At 33.9% G+C, this 20184-nt stretch overlaps 1 protein-coding gene across 4 annotated transcripts in view; it reads right to left on the reverse strand.

The window, feature by feature from the left end:
* The window catches only part of HECTD2 (HECT domain E3 ubiquitin protein ligase 2), a 79167-nt gene that overhangs the window by 25805 nt on the left and 33178 nt on the right, over positions 1 to 20184 (reverse strand). For 3 of the 4 annotated variants that reach the window (XR_011494995.1, XR_001397814.3, XM_014839424.3), the window contains exons 3-7: positions 16224 to 16362; positions 15411 to 15513; positions 14660 to 14749; positions 4776 to 4840; positions 1451 to 1496 (exon numbers count right to left, since the gene is read on the reverse strand). Coding sequence is in view for 2 of the 4 variants with exons in the window: in XM_014839424.3 (XP_014694910.1) it covers positions 1451 to 1496; positions 4776 to 4840; positions 14660 to 14749; positions 15411 to 15513; positions 16224 to 16362 (443 nt within the window). In the remaining 2 variants the exon portion in view is untranslated. Of the gene's footprint in view, positions 1 to 1450; positions 1497 to 2298; positions 2451 to 4775; positions 4841 to 14659; positions 14750 to 15410; positions 15514 to 16223; positions 16363 to 20184 lie in introns of those variants that run through there. The other variant, XM_070487285.1, reaches the window with a different exon arrangement.

Consider the following 20184-nt stretch of genomic DNA (forward strand, 5'->3'; position numbering starts at 1 on the left):
TAGTATCTATCTTAGACATTGTTTTGAGTATTAAAAAAGAAAATATATGTAAAGCAACTAGCTCAGTGCCTGGTATAATTGGTGGCAATCACTAAAATCCAATTAAACAAAAAACCTAGCTCTTCCTGGATTTAAAAAAAAGAAAGCAAGGTAGAAAAATGAATAAAAGCTGGCTGTGAAACTTTTGCTGTTCTGAAATGAGTTATCCGCATATCTCACAAAGAACAAGAAAAATCACAGAACAGCTTCTGACAACTATTAAATGTTAACGGGACATTGAAGGAGTGCTTGTAAACTAAATAAAACCTCTAGTTATATTTCCAAAATCTAAAACTCCATTACAATGTACATTTCAGAACTTCATGGAAAAATGAATATTATTGAAAAATAAACTGAAATTGTGAAAAATAAGAACATATCATGTATTTTTCAAAATTGGCTTATTGGCAGGACATTTCAAACCTGGGGCATGACCCCAGCTGATAATTCATTTAGTGAGGGTCATGAGAAGAACAAGAGATCATAAGCAGAGCTTACCGCTGACTAATATACTCACTTAAAAATTTGAGCTTCATGTTGTCATTTTCCAGTCTTTACTCTCTCCATGTATACTTCCTTTTTTTTTCTAGTTTTGCCTTTCTCTTCCAACCTCTTTATTTTCCTTCCTTATATCTCCTCAAATACCTCTTTGTTTATTTTTCCCCTTTTTTCTCCATTTTCTTTTTTCCTCTCTCCCCCTTCTTTGATCCCCTATCCTGAATATTTCCTTCTATTGGACATAATATTGAACTATACACTATCTTATTTAATATAATTTGTTCTTACCTTTAAATGAAATGCTAATCTACACAAACACCTTTTGTAAATTACAAAGAATAAAAAAAATGTAGTATGCTAGCTATGGGAATAACATACTTCTTTCTCAAAAAAATAATAAAAACTAAAAACAGCTCTTCATTTGTCTAGTCCTTTACTTATTTTTGAATCTATGAATCTGTCTCTCTCAAAAGGAAAAAGTTCATCATCTTTGCTTTAGCAAATATAAGCAACCACTTTGATATTTCCATTAGAATCTAACTTAAGCATTTATTGAAAATATATAGAGAAGTTAGAAACCAACTAGTTGGGAAATAAAAGAAAATTTTGGAGCCCATTAAAACTAGTTACAACAAAGGAGAGTGACTGGAGGAGGAGGAAGTGCTTCCATTGTGTTTGTTCGCAGCAGGAAGGCAAGAACTAAACTAAAATTTTGATCCCAGAGATAATTTAGCTTCTCATTGTTTATTTGTTGTAGCTTTAATTTTCTGGTTAAAAGTAACTATAATCTAAAAAGTATTAATAAGGTTGCTCAAAACAGTATTTAGTATTTGATATCACTTCACTTATACATGCATAGATTAAGATATGAATTAGACAACTTCAAACTTCAACTAAATTCTTGCTTTCTTACCTGTAAAAGTATAAAATATGCTCTAAGATCATCTTTTGTTCGTGGACTGAAAAAGAAACAAGCATGATTGATTAGAGATGAATGTTTAATCTTACAGTATCTAATAAAAAATGCTCAATAAATGCTTTTGTAAGAATGAGTTGATAAAAACCAAAAACTAGACTTAGTATGTATTACTAGTGAAACAATAACATATCCATTACATGTTGGGAATACAGGTTCCTCTGTGCCTATTCTAGGCTGGTTCTGAGTTAACCAGGCTGTAACATTTTATAAGCTAAGTATCATGACTAACTCTGGAAACAGTTAAGAGTCTGACAATTAAACAATCATTTTAGAATACTTAGCTTTTTGTTTTAATAAAGGATAGCTGATATCTCACTTAAAAATATTTATGCATTAAAGAAAGAAAATATGTTTGTGTTTATAGGTCTAGTCCTGAAGTGACAGATGTAGGAAATGTCTGCAAATCAAATCACACTTTAAATACATCCAGTATGTTCCTAATTAAAAGAATATTTTGAACCTCGGAAAATTAACTTTTTAATTTTTTCCACATTAATCTGGATTTTCACATTATCAAATATGACCAAGAGTTTTTCATTCCCAAAGCTGATTAGTGTTTCTTTCTTGCCCTCTCAAGATTTAGTGAATACACCTTCACAAATGTCAAGAGGTAACTTAATTTTTTTGAAGAAGATTAGCCCTGAGCTAACATCTGCGGTCAATCCTCCGCTTTTTTGCTGAGGAAGACTGGCCTTGAGCTAACATCTGTGCCCATCTTCCTCTACTTTATATGTGGGATGCCTGCCACAGCATCGCCTGACAAGTGGTGCATATGTCCGCACCCAGGATCCAAACCGGCGAACTCCAGGCCACTGAAGTGGGCGTACGAACTTAACTGCTGCACCACCAGGCTGGTCCCAAGAAGTAACTTCTTGAATTAAAAATGGTTCACCTATATGATAACTAGACGCAATTCAAGATTCTTGACTGGATCCTGGATTGAAAAACAAAACCCAGATATTGAATAACAATTTTGAGACAACTGGGGAAATTTAAAGGTGGACTACACTTTTACAGAATATTATTAGATGAATGTTAAATTTGTTTGGCGGGGTATGGTATTATGGTTACGCAAGAAAATATTATTAGGAAATATATGCTGAAGTCATTAGGGATGAAATGTCACAATGTCTTCTATTTACTTAAAAAGATTACCTACACACTCAGGGAGAGAAAGCAAAAGCAAACGTGGCAAAAAGCTAACAACTGGTGAATCTATGTGAAGGGAGCATGAGTTTTCATTGTCTTCTTTAACTTTTCTGTAGTTTGAAATTTTTCAAAGTTAAATGTTGAGGAAAAAATGGTTCACCTCCAAGTATCTCCTTGAATTTCCTTTAGAAAATAAAATGACCAAATAATTATTTATTTTTTTTGTTATAGTTACAAAATAAATCTGAAAACACAAATCATTGCCCAATATGTACTAGGTAACCTTTATAAAAGGTAAAGCCATATAATCTGAAATATAAATATATATAGCATATGTATTAAAATTGAAATAAGTATGTATACACATGTACATAAAATTTTTATATTAATCAGCAATCATATTTCTTTGTGGAAGAATTATCTCAACTAAATAATGATTTAAATTATTTAGGTTTAAATCAAGTCTAAACTATTTCTGTCTATAATATTCTACATAATTGTCAGACTATTTTCTCAATGGGACTACCGTTTTCTCTCAGAAATTATAATTTGAAAATATTTTAAAATGCTCAAGGCAATTCAAAAACATTAAAATTCCTGGTGCTAGGAGAGTCCTATTTTTTTCCATTTTACAGTTGTACCACGACAACTTCCAATTTCCTGTCCTGTGTACTAGCATATCAGTACATATAAAGTTAAGGGTACAGACTGCCTGAATTCTGATTCTGACTAAGGCACTTACTATGCTAATGTGGGCAATTTACTTAACTTCTCTGTAAATTAGTTTCCTCCACTGTGAAATGAAAATAATCATATTACCTATTTCAGAGGATGGTAGTGAAGATTCAATGAGAAACACATGTAAAATTGCTAGAAGGGTGGCTAGCCCATAACAAACAGTCAATAAGCTTTAGATCTGTTGTTGACACAATAAATGTAAAGTAAAACAAAATTTCTGAGTAAAGACTACATGCTTCTTTGACCTGTAAATCACATCAAATTATCATTTTCATCTGTCTCAGGCACATTTTTGAGAAACAGAGGTTAGAAAGCTTTGAGAGTTTGCTTATTAGAGGGGACTGAGATCCCAATAGTTTCAGACAACTTGATTTTCTCATTTCTCCTAGGAATTCTCTACACACTAAGTTTTTCTCTTCATTTTCAACAAAGCATTATGTGTTCAACCAGAAACATGAAATTCAAGGAAAAATTTATTACTAGAATGATAAATCAGGAAAAATATCATTAAGCTAGAAACCACATGAAACTACACAGTATGATTTCAATTGCTTTAAAAGATGATTAGAAAAAAACTGCAAAATGTTAATTTTTTACCTCTTTTATACTACTCTCTCTTCTAAATTTTCTATAGTAACCATAAGTTTCTTTGAAAATCAGGACAATATTATTAAAATATACAGGGTACATTTAATATTATATTTAAGAATTCTAGTCTGATATTATTTTCAAACTGGGCTTAATACAAACATTTGAATTAGAATTTAATAGTATTCCTTGGCTTTCATAGAAGCTATTATTTAAAGTATAATGCTACTTAAATAACAATTTAAATAATATGTACTTTTAAAAGTATATTTTTGTGTGTCCTGTATGTTCACAGTTCAAAACATTATCAATTACATTGCCTGTCCTTCCTTATATAATGATTCAATATTTATTTCCAAGAAAAAAATACTTCAGTAGCTAAACTTATGTTTCCTTATATTAGAAACAAGAAAAATTTTGCCCCAGCTACCAGGAAGCTGAAGGCTAAATTTAATAGCCAAACTATTTCATTCTAGGTTACTGATGTAACTACCTATCTCATTTTTATAAAGCACATGTATGTGTACACAACAAATTGTATACACAATTTTACAGGATTCACAGATTCTCTGAAGCTCACCTATACACCCTCCTGAGAAGCCACAAATCTCAAGTTAAAAAGCTTTGTTATAAGTGATTTATAATTTCTTTCTGATCTATGTTTTTATTATAACAACTAAAATCTTTTCTGAGAGTAAAATACATACATACATACATATAAAAGATGTATAAGATGTGTAAATTAACCATCTATACTGATTAGCTAAATATTAGTTACAAATACCCTTTCCATTCTCGTAACAGGCTGTTAATGATTCCCTTTAATACTGTCTTCTGAATGTCTTGAGGCTGTAGGCAAAAGAAAATCATAAGATAATTAGGATTAGCTACTTAGTTGACTTTTATATGTTAATTATATTTACAGATCTGTTTCAATAGTTAAAATCAGACTTCAGGACCAAGGACTGCCACTCATGGGAGTATCAATTTCACACCTGAGAGCCCTAGGGAGCACCAATATCCTAAGATTACAATGAGAATGCTCTCTGGAACGTGCAGTGTACAACCTGCACAAACATATATGGTCGCCCTTGATGACCAACATCGGTCTTCTATAACTGAAAAACAATTTCACTTTCCCTGGATTGACAGGATAAAATCATGAATACAAGTCCAAGAGTAGCATGTTTAACGATATAAAAAGATTGCTTGTATTGTGAACATACTTGGTCCTACCAATATCAAGTTACAATCAGCAGTTAAATCCACAATTACTAAGTGCAACCAAATTATGTTCAATAAAAAAAAGATAACGGTTTTTTTCATTATAGGATTTGGAAAAGGCACAAAATTAACATTCCTTTATTGTTTAATAATTCAAATACTAAAAAAACCTTATTACTCCCAAACAAGTCTAATAAGAATGCATGAAAATAAAATAAAATACATCTAGATGGTACTTTAGCTTACAATAAATAATGACTAAACCTTCATTAACTAGAAGCTTCAAGTAATCATTAAAGTTTCTGTGTAAGGTTGTTGTAAGAAAGAGACAAAGGCCATGTTGTGTCATGTTATTATATGAAAGAGACAAAGGCCAAGATAACAAGCATATATCATGGATTGACTTTAAAACCACAACCATCACTTCTCAGACTTGTCTATCAGCACTCATTCAGCCTAGCATCTTATTTTATATATATTTAATATATCGCTCCTTTCTCCCCATTGTCTTACAGTGACCCTTCACTCCCAGAAGGTAAACACCACCCCTGCTCAATTAACCACTTATTTAGAGTCTGACCCTTAACAGTGGAAGGCTGCAGGAGAAAAATCAAATGAAAGTGCTGACTGGACACACTTTAAGTTTATGACACAAATCTCAAAAGGATGCTCAACAGTATTGACAGTACCTCAACATTTCCCCAGTTCAACTACCTCCCTACTCTTCAAGACAACTATTTCAAATCTACTTCTCATTCCTCAAATCTCCAATACCTCCTTCCCATTCATCACTTTCAGCTATGACCTTGTCACAGACTTGAGAGAGAAAACAGCACCCAGATGAGAAGAGATTCATGGTTACACCATCAATTCTACCAGTTTACCTGCATTTGCACTTGACCAAGGCCAACCCTTTCACCTGGGCCCTATATCCCAACCCTTCCCACTTTTGTCAAGGACCTGGTTATTCAGAGTTCTCTTATCTCCCCTGCCTCATCCATTTCTCCCTTTCTACTAGATCATTCCCATCAGTAGAACACTACATACTAAATCATCTGCATGAATTTGCCTCTACATTTCCACCCTTCTTGACCCTGCTCTATGCCCTGGGAGGCTGACTACTAAGGACCACATCAACCAGACTCCTTTGCCTTTTGTCTTCTGGTTGGATTCAGCCAAGATAGAACACTGACAGGAGAGGGAAGAGAGGTAAGTTGGGATACTTATTCCCTCAGCTCCCTCCCTGCAAGGTCACCATGGGCTGGCTGTGTTCCTCAACACAAGGTCACATCTGTAAGACAGCCCTCTCCCCTATAGCCCATCTCCAGTTTTACCCTAGATATTGTACTGCTCTTTATGGTGTCCCTTACTCTGGTAACAGCTTTGTAAAGAGTCCTCTCCAAGTTACCACTTTGAGTGTGTTGTCGTTTCCTGCCAGGACACTGACTAATATATTGCCCATATTAAAAACCCTTCATTTGGACCCATGTACTGTTTCAGGTAACCCTCATTGCTCTGCTTTCCTTCATAGCAAAACTCAAGAGTTGTCCATACTCACCATCTCTACTTCCTCTCCTCAACCCATTCCAAACTGGCTTTGTTCCCACAATTCCCCTGAAATGGCTCTTATTAAAGTCATCAATTATCAATATCTTATTAAATACAATGGTTGACTCTCTGTGCAAATCTTACTAAACCTCTTAGCAGCATCTAAGGTTAATTACTCATTCCTTCTTGAAACACTTGTTCTCTCCTTTGCTGATGCCTCAGTCTTACCCATTTAATTAAATGGCAGTATTATCCACTCAGTTTCCTTTTTTCCTCAAGTCCCACATCCAAGCTATTCCTAACTGCTTTCTCTTGCCCCACTACAGACCATCCTCCTCAAAGCATCCAGAGAGGTCTTTCTTAACTGTAAATCATGTCACACCATCCCCCCATTCCCTGCTTAACATCCTTCAATGACTTTCCATTACAATTAAAATTCAAACTCACATGGGCATATACAGTTTGTTTGATCCCTGACTATCTCTCCAACCTGATTCCCTCCTTTTTTTCTTTTCCCCAGTCCTCTCCTTTCTTTCCAATTCATTAAGCTTTAGTTACAACAGCTTTACTTCTGATCTTGCCAATGTGCTCCCTTCTCAGGACCTTTGTATTAGCTGCAACTTCTGTTAGTGTGCTGCTCTCAGATCTTTACATGGCTTCAGTCCTTTTCATCATTAAGATCTCAAATGTCACTTACACAGGCCTTCCACGAGTGTCTTAGCTAAAGCAACCCCTCGCCACTCCTTACCACATTACCCTGTATTCTCATAGCACTTATCAGTACTGAAATTATCTCCTTTCCTGTTTGTTTTCCCGATTATTATCTATCCACATTACATTAATTACAGCATAAAATCCTTGGGGATTTATATTCTGTGCATTTTGTTTACCATTATATCCTCAATAACAAGGATATACCATTCAATATATACATGCTGAATGAATGACTGACTCTGTACTTAAGATCTATCCTTCCAAGGTGCAAATAAAAATCAACATTTTCTGTATAACCTTCCCAACGCTAATGATTTCTCTCCAGCTGATCACCTGTAGTATTTATTTTCCTAAAGGCTATATGTTGTCTGAAATTAGTAACAGATACTTGAACTTTCTCTTGGTTAATATGTGCCTGGTATATTTTCTTCCATACTGTTGCTCTCAATCTTTTCATGTTCATGATTCAAGTGTCTTTTGTAACTAGCATGGAGGTGAATTTTTTTTTTCTGCTTTATCTCCCCAAATCCCCCCGGTACATAGTTGTATATCTTAGTTGCAGGTCCTTCTAGTTGTGGCATATGGGACGCTGCCTCAACGTGGCCTGACGAGCGGCACCATGTCTGCGCCCAGGATCTGAACCCTGGGGCACCGCAGCGGAGTGCACGAACTTAACCATCGGCCACGGGGCCAGCCCAGAGGTAAATTTTTTAAAATCCAAAGTGACAGTCTATGGCATTTAACCAGTGAGTTTAACCCATTTACATTTTTTGTGATTATTGATATATCTGGACTTGTTTCTACAATCTTACTTTTTGTTTTCCCTTTAACACACTTTTAATGGTTCTGTTCTTTGTGCCTTTAAAGAAACTGATCACGTTTTATTTCTCCACCTGTTAGCGTGTTTTCTTTCTCCACTCCCCTATTTAGTTAGGAATGTTACTTGCCAAATTTGCATTATTTTAGAGGTTACTTTTAAAATTGTATGATCCATAGTTAACAAGTCTAAAGTTATCATCTTAATCTCTCTTCAGAGCATCTTAGAATACATTTAACTCCAATGACCTTGCTCTACTTACATGTTATTATTCTGTTCTTTTGGTTTTTTTCAATTACACATTAGACATTAATTTCATGCAGTGTCTGTTTAGACTAACATATAAATATTTACCAATTTCTTCTCCATCAGTCTTTCTTACATCTCAGATCTTCCTTCTGAAATCATTTTCCTTTTCTCTGAAGTACATTTTTTAGAAGTTTCTTTAAGAATATGCCTGTTGGTAGTAAAGTTGGTCTTCATTTACTGTAGGTATCTTCACATCACCCTCATTCTTGAAAGTTAGTTTCTCTGGCTATGTCAATCAGTGTTTACATTATTTTCTTTCAGCATTTTGAAAATATTACTCCATGTTTTCTGGATCCCATTGCTGCTGTGAAGATGTCTGCTGATAGTAAATTGCAATTCCTTTGTGGATGATCTGTCTTTTCTCTTTTGTTTTTGATAAGATCTTCTCTTTATTTTGATGTTCTACAGTTTCACTACAATGAGTCTAGGTTTGGATTTCTTTTACCTTGCTTAGTATATATTGTGCTTCCTGTGTTATTTCTGGATTCATGTCTTACATGAGTTTTGCAAAATCCTCAGCTATTAAATATATTTCCATTCTTTCTATTCTCTACTTCTGACACTCCAAATAAAATGTATCTTAGATGTTCTCATTCTACCCTCTATATCTTATTTTTTTCATACTTTCTTCTTTTTCCCTCTGTGGTCTACTCAGAAATTTCTTTTCACTTCTATCTTCCAGTCTTTTTTCAGCTGTCTCTAATTTGCTGTTTGATCTATCTATTGATTTTTCTACTTCTAAACATTCTATCTGGTGTCAAATCTAATTATTTTAGATAGTCTCATTGTTGATAATCTCAATATCTGAATTCCTAGGGGATCTAAATCTATTTTATTTTTTCTGACTCATTCATAGTTATTTTTTTGAATGCTTATTGATATTTACTTTATTATTCTTTAGGAATCCTGTGGTCCTAAAAATGAGGATTTTTATTTTCCTTCCTCTAGAAGCTGGTGGTCAGTGGGGCAAGACAGTGAGGGCAGTGGGGGAAAGGAAGCTCTTCAGGCTTGAGACCACTTTAGCACCTCTTTCAGGGTTTCTGGTTTATCCCAGATCTCTTATTCAACTACCTCAACTTGCTGCTGAGACAAAGTTTAGGCTCCAAGTTTCAATGTGACATAAGTACTAAGCCTGCTTACTGTCCTTCTCTCCAGTTTCAACTGATTTTTCAAAACTTCTTTTTTTAATAAACTCAAACTTATAGCAATGTTGCCAGAAGAGTACAAAGAACTCTTGTGTACCCCTTACTCAGATTTTCCAGTTGCTAACAATTTTTCTCATCTATGTTATCATTCGTTCTAACTATATAAATTATTTTCTAAACCACTGAGAATAAGTTCCAGACATCTTTTCCCTTTATCCCTAAATACTTCAGTGTGTAGTTCTTAAGAACATGTAGATTCACTTACATAACCACAGTACAATGAACAAAATCAGGAAATTTAACACTGATATAACACTATTACATAATCTTCACACTTTACACAAACGTAGCCAATTGTCCCAATAATGTTCTTTACACCACTTGTTTCCTGGTTCAGGCTCTGATTCAGGAGGATATATAGCATTTAGTTGTCAAGTCTCTTTAGTCTCCTTCAATATCTTACAACTGCTCCTCAGTCTTCTTTTTTTTAATCTTTCATAAAACTGACACTTTTGAAGAGTCCAGGCAATTTGTTTGGCAAAATATCCCTTAATGTGGGTTTTTCTGTCATTTTCTCCTGATTAGGCTCCAGTTATGTATTTTTGGAAGGAAGATTCATAAATGATGTGTCCTCAGTGCATCACATCAAGAAGCACTTGACATCAGTTTGGTGATTTAGTTAACTGGTTAAGATAATGACTGAATTAATCACTATTATGATAGCTACAAACAGTAATTTTTTAGCTTTATCATCCCTTGTACAATTATTAGTTCACATTCTACTGTTAAAATGTCCTTTTCTTTCTCTTACATTTACCTATTTATCTACCTAACAATCATCCATTTATTTATCAGTATAGACTCACAGATTCTTATTTTATTCAGTGAGTTATAATTCATTAGCATCTTATTTATTTATTTATTTATTTATTTTGCTGAGGAAGATTCGCCCTGAGCTAACATCTCTGCCAATCCTCTATGTTTTTGTATGTGGAACACCTACACAGCGTGGCTGGTGATCGGAGTAGGTCTGTGCCCTGGATCTGAATCTGTGAACCCAGGCCACTGAAGCGGAATGTGCACAACTTCAACCACTTGGCCATGGGGCTGGGCCTTCACTATCAGCATTTTTATTTTAATGGTCAAATTGTCTAAGATTTGGTCATTGGGCCTTCAAGCTGGCTCCTGTGTTATGTTCCCACCATTTTCTTTATTAGTAATAGACTTTTTTAGTGCAGTCTTAGATTCAGAGAAAACTTGTGCAGAAGGTACAGAGTTCCTATATATGCCCTCCCCACATCCTCAAACACTTATTCCCTTATTATTAATATCTTGAATTAGTGGTGTGGTACATCTGTTACAGTTGAGCCAATATTGATAGCATTATCATCACCTGGAGTCCATAGTTCACATTAGGCTTCAGTCTTTGTGTTGCACATCCTATGAGTTTAGACAAATGTATAATGACATGTATCCACCATTACAACATCATACAGAGTAGTTTCACTGCCCTAAAAACCTCATGTGCTTCTCATTCCTCCCTTTCTCCCTGCCCGAGCCCTCATCTTTTTTTTATCTCTATAGCTTTTCCTTTTTCAGAATGTGATATTGCATGAATCATACAGTATGCAGACTTTTCAGACTCGCTTCTTTCACTGAGCAATATGCATTTGAGGTCCCCCCCGCCCCAGTGTCTTTTCACGGCTTGACAGCTCATTTCTTGTTATTGCTGAATAATATTCCACCGTATGGACGCACTACAGTTTGTTTATCCATTCACCTATTTAAGGACATCTGGCAATTATGCCTGATGGCTTCCAATTTTGGGCAATTATGAATAAGGCTGCCATAAACATTCGTGTGCAGGTTTTCAAATCACTTGAGTAGATGACTGCTGGATCATATGCTAAGTTCACATTTAGCTTTGTAAGGAAATGAAAATAAAACATCAAAATTTGTGAGATACAGCTAAAGCAGTGCTTAGAGGGACATGTATGACAGTGAATGATTATATTAGAAAAAAAAGAAAGAGCTAAATCAGTAATTTAAGCTTTCACCTTAGGAAACTAAAAGAAAACAGCAAATTAATTCCAAAGTAAGCAGAATAAAATACATGAGAAACTTAGAGCAGAAATCATTGAAAACAGGGAATAGAGAAAAACAATGAAACCAAATGCTGGTTTTTGGAAAAGATCAATAAAACTGATAAACCTCTAGCCAGGCTAACCAAGAAAGAAAGCAAGAAGACACCAATTACTGATACCAGAAATGAAAGAAGGATCGTCACTACTGATCCCACAAACATTAAAAGGATAATAAAGGACTATTATGAACAACTCTGCCCACAAATTTGATAACCTAGATGAAATGGACCAATTCTCTGAAAGATACAATCTCATAAAACTCACACAAGGAGAAATAGATAATCTAAATAGGCCTGTATCTATTAAAGAAACTGAATCAATAATTAGTAACCTCCCAAAACAGAAAGCACCAGACCCAGATGATTTTACTGGTGAATTCTACTGCAAATTTAAAGAAAAGACACCAATTCTTTACAATTTCTTCCAAAAAGTAGAAGCAGAGAGAATACTTCCTGACTCACTCTATGAGGCCAGCAACCCTCATACCAACACCAAAGATATCACAAGAAAAGAAAATTACAGATCAGTATCTCTCCTGAACACAGATGTAAAAATCCTCAACAAAATACCAGCAAATCAAATCCAACAGGATATAAAAAGGATTATGCACCGTGACCATGTGAGATTTATTCCAGGGATGCAAGGCTGGTTCAACATCTGAAAATCAATTAATTCATCACATCCATAGGTTAAAAGAAAAATCATATGATCATATCAATAGATGAAGAAGCATTTGACAAATCCCAACCTCCATCCATGATTAAAAAAAAAAAACTTCGCAGCAAACTAGGAATAGAGGGGAATTTCCTTAACTTGATAATGAACATCTACAAAAACCTACAGCTGACAACATTTCTTAATGGTGAAAAACCAGATGTTCCAGGTTCATCTTCATCTTGTACTTTCCCTGCCTCAGTCCTGGAATCAGCCATTTCTCTAGGGAGCTCTGATTCCTTTTAGTGGGGAATGGCATTTAGAAACCATGTATACTAAAGTGCTTATTGCTACTGGGATGTTATTATTTCTAGGCCCTTTCAGTGACAGGGTTAGGAAATACACACACACACACACACATCCTCTATCTATCTATTAAAATTCCTGAGTTCATTATGATGCCTCAATACCAGTTGTTTTTGGCCATCCTCCAACTCATATTTTTATCTCTCTTCTCCAGAAGTGAGAACCTGACTCCCAACATCAATATATTTGTTTTAATTCAACAACACTACACAGAAAGTAGTTTCAGAATTGCAAACCCGTATCACTGGGGGAAAAAAAAACTAAGGAAAGTTGAAGATGTGTTTACAGCTTTCTTTTAATCTTTAGACTGAAGATATATAAAGTGCTATGTATAAAAGTTACTTGACTTAGTTCCTTTTTTGTTTTCTGGTATGGTTATGGTATTCATTAGAAATATAGTTAGGTTTTTTTCTTTCTGTTTTTATTCCATTTTAAAGGGTTTTCGCCTCATGTTGTAGATTTAATTTTTTTAGTGTCTATAAAACATTAACATCATTCCAAGTCAAAAAAAGTCAGAGAAGTGTCCCAAGGAGTGAAGCTTTTGGGCACACTGTATGCACATACTTGGTGCCAGTAAACAATACCAAGTAGTTTTCCAAAGCGGTTGTAGCAGTTTATACTTACCTCATCAGGATATGAAAGTTCTAACTGTTCCACAATATTGCCAATTCTCAGTAAAGTTTTAAAAAAAATTTTTATTTACTTTTGAATGGATGTGTAATGTTTTTTCCATTTCTCTGATGACAAATGTTATTAAGTACCCTTTTATATATTTAATAGTGAAGTACTGAGATTAGGAATAAGACAAAGATGCCTGCTATTACTTCTTTTATTCAGAATTGTATAAGAAGTCCTAGCCAGAGCAATAAGGCAAACATGTACATCCATACAAGATACAAGGATTGGAAAGAGATAAAACTCATTCTTCACACATGACATGACTGTGTATATAGAGAATCCAAATAAATCTACTGATATATTATTAGAACTAATGAGAGAATTTAGCAAGGTAACTAGATAAAGACAAATACATGAAAGTATTTCCATATACTAGTAACAATTAGAAAATGAAATTATGATAGCATCAAAAAAAAATCAAGTTCCTAGAAGTAAATGCAACAAGAAATGTGTAAGACCTTTACTTAGAAAATTACAAAATATTACCAAGAGAAATTAAAGAAGATCTAAGTAATTGGAGGGATATACCATGCTCATGGATTGAAAGGGTGTCAATTCTTCACAAATTGACCTACAGCAGTGGGGTTCTCAAAATCTGGTCCCTGGATCAGGAGCATCAATATATCCAGGGAAGTCGTTAGAAACACAAATTCTTGGGTTCTACCACAGACCTACTGAATCTAAAACTCTGTATTTTAAGAAGCCCTTCCTATGATTCTGATACATGCTAAAGTTTGAGAACAAGTGATCTAGAGATTCAGTGTAATTCCAATACAATCAAATAACTTACTTCCTTTTGCTGAGTAAATGAAGCACGAATTTTATTTTAGCAATTCTTTCTAAACAAGAACTGGATATAAAAATATTTTCTGCTCAATTCTCATTTAATTAAAAAAATAAAAGAATAAAAGAAGCCAACTTTCTGAAAATCCCAACTAAATTTACTATTATATTAGAGTTTCTAAAATAATTTTGTTATAAGGAGATTTTTATAATATTTATGTGGCTGCTTTTAAAATACAAAAGAGCCAAAGAATTATACTGTTTGCATGTGTTCATAAATACTTACAGTATTAAGTAAGGTATCATATACAGCATTCACAAATTTAGCGTTAATTCCAGAGTCTTCAATAGTATTAAATGAGGCAGAGGCATCTTTCTGCAAATTCAATTAAAGAATAAGTGTATATTACATTTTAAGGACTATTCTTAGTAATATCTGAACCATAGTTATTCCGTCATAATTTCTAGTATTTTTTAGTAGGATGAAAAAGAACTTTGGGGGCAATATTGCTAAAAAATAAACATAAAAGGATTATTTTAATACCTTTCTTTTTTTTTTTGCTGAGGAAGGCTGGCCCTGAGCTAACATCTGTTGCCAATCTTCCTCTTTTTTGCTTGAGGAAGACTGTCCCTGAGCTAACATCTGTGCCAATCTTCCTCTATTTTGTATGTGGGTCACCACAACAGCATGGTTTGATGAGTGGTGTGTAGATTCACACTCAGGATTCAAACCCACGAACGCCAAACTGCCAAAGCAGAGCATGAGAACTTAACCACTACTTGACAGGGCTAGCCCCAATAACGATTTTTTTAAAACTGAAAGAATGGAGTAAAAAATTAATATTAGTACAAATAAAAATATTCTTTCAGATATCACTTAATATTTGTCATATGTAAAATTTTGGAAATTAATACATATGTATGTCCGTTTAAACAGTTGCTTAAGTCAATACTGGGTAGAAAAAGAGGTAAATTTATTGTATCCGTTTTGGAAAATTTAAAACTAAAAGTGAAAAATGTGTTTTATGTATTATTACCTTAAATGCAGCATTTAGTTCTGGGAAAGAATCAAATGTTGTGAGATAAAAATCATGTACTGCTTTCCAATCTCCTGATGACTTAACTTTTTCTACATCTTCCCTAAAACGAAAATAATTATTAACCATAGTAAATAGAAATATTATTCAGGTAAAATAACATTACTTCTTTACAAATAAATGTCAACAAACATGCAATCTGAAATACTGAAGCTGAATACAGAAATATGTTCCAGTTAGTTAATGAAAATATAGTTTGTGAATTTATAATTCTTAATTGCATTAAGACAGTAATCTAACATCAACTTTCCCATTTACTTGCCATTAAAAAAATTCATTCTTCACATGCTCCTTACAATGATCACTCTTTCATTCCTTCACTTCATAGTCAAACTTCCAGAGAGATTTCCTTTACATTCTGTCTCTAATTTCTCATTCTCACTTAGTCCTTCAAGTATCCATTTGGATTCTTTTAGTAGTGACACAGCTTTTATAGTTTATGTGTTACATATTAGATGGAATTTTATTTTCAAAAAAGGAAACATTCTACTATATTATCACCCTTTTGCCTGTTTTGACTCATATTCTCTTAGTGTTTGTTTTGTCAAAAAATTATCTACCCTTTATCTGTTATTTACACATTTGTTTTCATCTTCAGCTTGAGATATCTAGTATTCCATGTCTTCACTCTTGGCTAATACCTTATAATGATCCACAAGTTCAATCAATTTCTCAAACAAAAATATTAAATTATGTCAAGTGCTAACATGCAGATGACTATATGTCTACATATAACAGTGAGCTGAAACTTACTGAAAGTCTTTCATAGTTTTGGGCTGGACAGGAAGGACAGGTTCTGGAAGAACTGGGGCCTTCATTTCAGATGATAATGCATCCATAGAGATACGCTGTTTTTGTCTAACATCAAGGCATGTCGGTGGTAGGTCTCTCACTGTGAAGTATAAAACAGCATTCAAAGTGATCAATCAGAAAAATTTTCCAAGTTATAAAATGCCAAGCTAACTGAACATGAACAGAAAACAAATGAATTGTTGTGTATTGCATTCACCTTGGGAATCATACAACAGAAAAACTTACCACAGTGAAGAGCACTTACTGGACGGTCTTACTGCCACCTCACCCCAACTTCACCCACAACACATATTAGGCTGTATCTTACATTAAAAGTTATCTACAGATGTAATATAAAGTTTCTTTTCCCTCCTTTCCTAAAAGCTGTCTTCCAGGGGAAACAAACTCTATATTACATATATACGTATAAACATACGTAAATACATATTACAAAATATATAAACATATATTACATATATACATACATATTACATATATAGGTAATATAGAGTTTTCAGTAATACTTGATATTTTCATGTTTATTAGCTTTTTGAATACATGTAAATCATTAATTTACATCCTCTGCAATTCTTTATCGGAGTTTTAGCGTTTTCTTATCAATTTGCCTGAACATTTTATGTATTTTTCCTATTCTTTTCTTTTTTGCAAATATTTTCCAGTTCATTGTTTGTCTTTTTGCTGCATTTTACAATCTTACAATTGTAAAATAAAACAAATACAGAAAAAACTCACAAAACAAATGTATGGCTTAATGAATTAGTAAAAGACAAATGCCTCTGAAACCACTACCAGTCAAGGAATAGTGTTACCAGGCCCTCCTTGCTCCAACCATCCGTATGTTGACTAGACTGCCATCTCAACTTTAATTTCTCTCAAATTCTTTTTCTTTCTTCATTTCTTTCAAAATTTTAAACATTCCTCCTTTTCATCTTCTAGTTCTCTGAAGACATTATCTGTTATGTTTGTTTGCTTTCGTGTTTCTTCTAGTTTCTTTCTAAAATTTAAAAAAATATTTCTAATTCTTTCTTTTATTGCACTGCATTTTGGAGTTTTTACAATTCTGATATATGTTGTTCTTTCAAGTGTTGTATCATTTTCTTAATGAATTTTAGCTCATATTGAAATAGAATTTTATCTATTTTTGTGGGCATGTGTCTGAGTGGCTGTTATTCTGTTTTTTACTCTTTTTTATTACAGTAAAATTTTGTAATTAAAAATTATAAAATTTGTCCTTGCTCCTTTTCTGTTGCCAATTTCATTTGGAATTAGTTTTCCCAAACTTACAGGAGGTGTAGCTCCCTTTTTTGTTCTTTTTATGTTGAACTCAAATATGATAGCTTGTTTTCTAAGACTTCAAGGTCGTCTTAGTTTCCCTCCTCCACTTGCATTCAGATATCCTATTGCCTTAATCTCTATTGTTGCTGCATTGCTCAAATTTGATTCTAATCTCAGTATGGGCCCTGGCCCTAGACATTCAGTTTTGAGAATTCACAGAGGTAACCTCCTCCCTTCAGATCTTGGCATAGGTCCTCGACATTCACCTGCTCTTGGCAAAACCCCTCCCAGTTTCAGCCTTTGTTCTAGGACTGGCCTCCTGAGCTTTCCAATGAACACCTGTTCCTTATTTTGAAGCTCTCCTGTTCTCAGGTCCGTCAAACACCCAGATGCTTCCTTCTGCGTCCTCCTGCCCAGAAGCTAACACCATGGAGATCTTACGGTTTTGGTGATTTGTACTGCTTATCTTTTGAGGCTTATAGGAACATTTTACCAACTAATTCTGATGTCTATGATTTTTAATTTTGCTATATATTTGGTTTGTATGTTTTATTGGGGCCTTTAGAGAGATTAAAAAACAATCCTGCTTCTCCTGTTACCTTCACAGAATCTATTGTTTGCCTTTTAATTTTATTTCTGAAAACAGAAGATACTTAATACTGTATTAGCTAATTTCATCAACCTTTTCATTTAGTACTTGATATTTTTATGATTAGTAACCCTTCCCTCTCTAGAGATCAGATGATCATCTCTCTCTTCTAATTTGCATCCTTCACACACATGTAGCACATTGCCTGGAAGATAGTAAATGCTCAATAAATGTTGTCTACTGCTATTTCTGGAATTTATTTTATTATATAAGAGGTAAGACTATACACATTTTTCCCTAAGTGGCCAATTGCAGAATACTGTTTATGAAAGCATGTCATTCCACATTGTTTCTTGATACTACTTTTATCATGGCTTAAGTTCTTTTACATACTGGGGCCAATTTTGGGCTATGCATATGATTCCATTGACTGGCCTATTACTGTATGAAACAATTTCAGTTACTATTGTTTCATAATATCTATCAATACACGGTAAGGGAGCAGGCTTGGTGAGAGACAGTAGTGGCTTGCACCACAGTGGTAGTAACGGAAATGATGAGAAATGGTTGGATTTGTGATATATTTTGAATACAGACTTAATAGGATATGCTGTTGAAAGATATGCTGAGAGAAAGATAAAAATGCCAGAATTTGTTGACAGAAAGACAGGAGCCAAAGATGACTTCAATAATTTACCCTAACTAACTGGGTGAATGGTGGTGCCATTTACTGAAATGGAGAACACTAGAGGAGGTTTTCTCAGGGGCAGAGGTGGGAATCAAGAATGTTCTTTTGGTCACATTAAATGTAAGATGCTTATTAGACACCCAAGTGCAGATGTTGAGCAGACAACTGAATATGTGAATCCTGAGCGCAGGGGAGATGTGAAGGTTTCTATCTCATGGAAGGGAGTAAAACTGAGCTTAATGAGATCCCTAAGGAGAGGTAAACAGAAAAGAAGCCTGAGAACTGAGCTCTGGGAACTGAGCCCTGGCGCAATCCAACATTGGAAGTTTACTTTACTAATATTTCCTCTTCTATTTCAGGGAGAAAACATTAAAGGCTATGACTTTTATTTTGAACATAGCTTTAGCCTTATCTCATAAGTTATGATGCAGAATTCTCATAGTTGCTATTTTCTACACCTTTAAGTTCAGTATTAATTTTTTACTGCAGAAATTAAGAAATCTATTTCTAAAATTTCTAAGCCAGTATGTTTAAATTTCCATTATTAATTCTAGTTTTATGGCATTGCTGTCAAAGATATAGGCTTTACAATTCCTCATATGAGTAACTTATTGAAAATAACTTTATATTTTGTGAAATTTACTTTTAAAAAACCTATATTCTGTTTGAAGAATACAAAGTTAACTACAGCAAACATCCATAATTAATGGGTAAATATTGCAAGCATTCTCTTTTAAATAAGGGCTGAAATAACACAGGAACAAGTCTACTATCAGTACTTTTATTCAACATTGTACTGGAGCTTCCAGCAAGTGCAAAGACATGAAAAAGGTATTAAAGACACAGGACTAGAAAGAAAGAACACTGTCATTTTCAGATGATTTGATTATAAACACAAATAAAAGAAACACACAATAGAAGAAAACACACAAATGACACACATCAAAAGATGTTCAGTCTCATTAGTGAGTAAGGAAATGCGATTAAAGAACACGATACAATTTTATACCCATTCTATTGCCAAGAATTAAAAAGTATGACAATGTTGGAGAGGATGTGGATCAATTTGATATTTCATGTATTGCTGATAGGAGTATTTCATATTGGATGAGTTTGTGTTTTTCGAGAAATTGGTTGATGTCATCTAAATTGTCAAATTTATGTGCGCAGAGTTGTTTGTGGTATTTTTTATTTTTTTGATGTCTGTAGGGTCTGCTGTGGCATCCCATTTCATTAGTGATACTGATAATCTGTCAGTCTTGATAGAGGTTTGTCAACTTTATTCATCTTTTCAAAAAAATCAGCTCTTTGTTTCATTGATTTTTCTCAATATTTCTCTTTTCAATTTT

The sequence above is a fragment of the Equus asinus genome, chromosome 2 (genome assembly GCF_041296235.1).
Source record: "Equus asinus isolate D_3611 breed Donkey chromosome 2, EquAss-T2T_v2, whole genome shotgun sequence".
Classification (NCBI taxonomy): domain Eukaryota; kingdom Metazoa; phylum Chordata; class Mammalia; order Perissodactyla; family Equidae; genus Equus; species Equus asinus.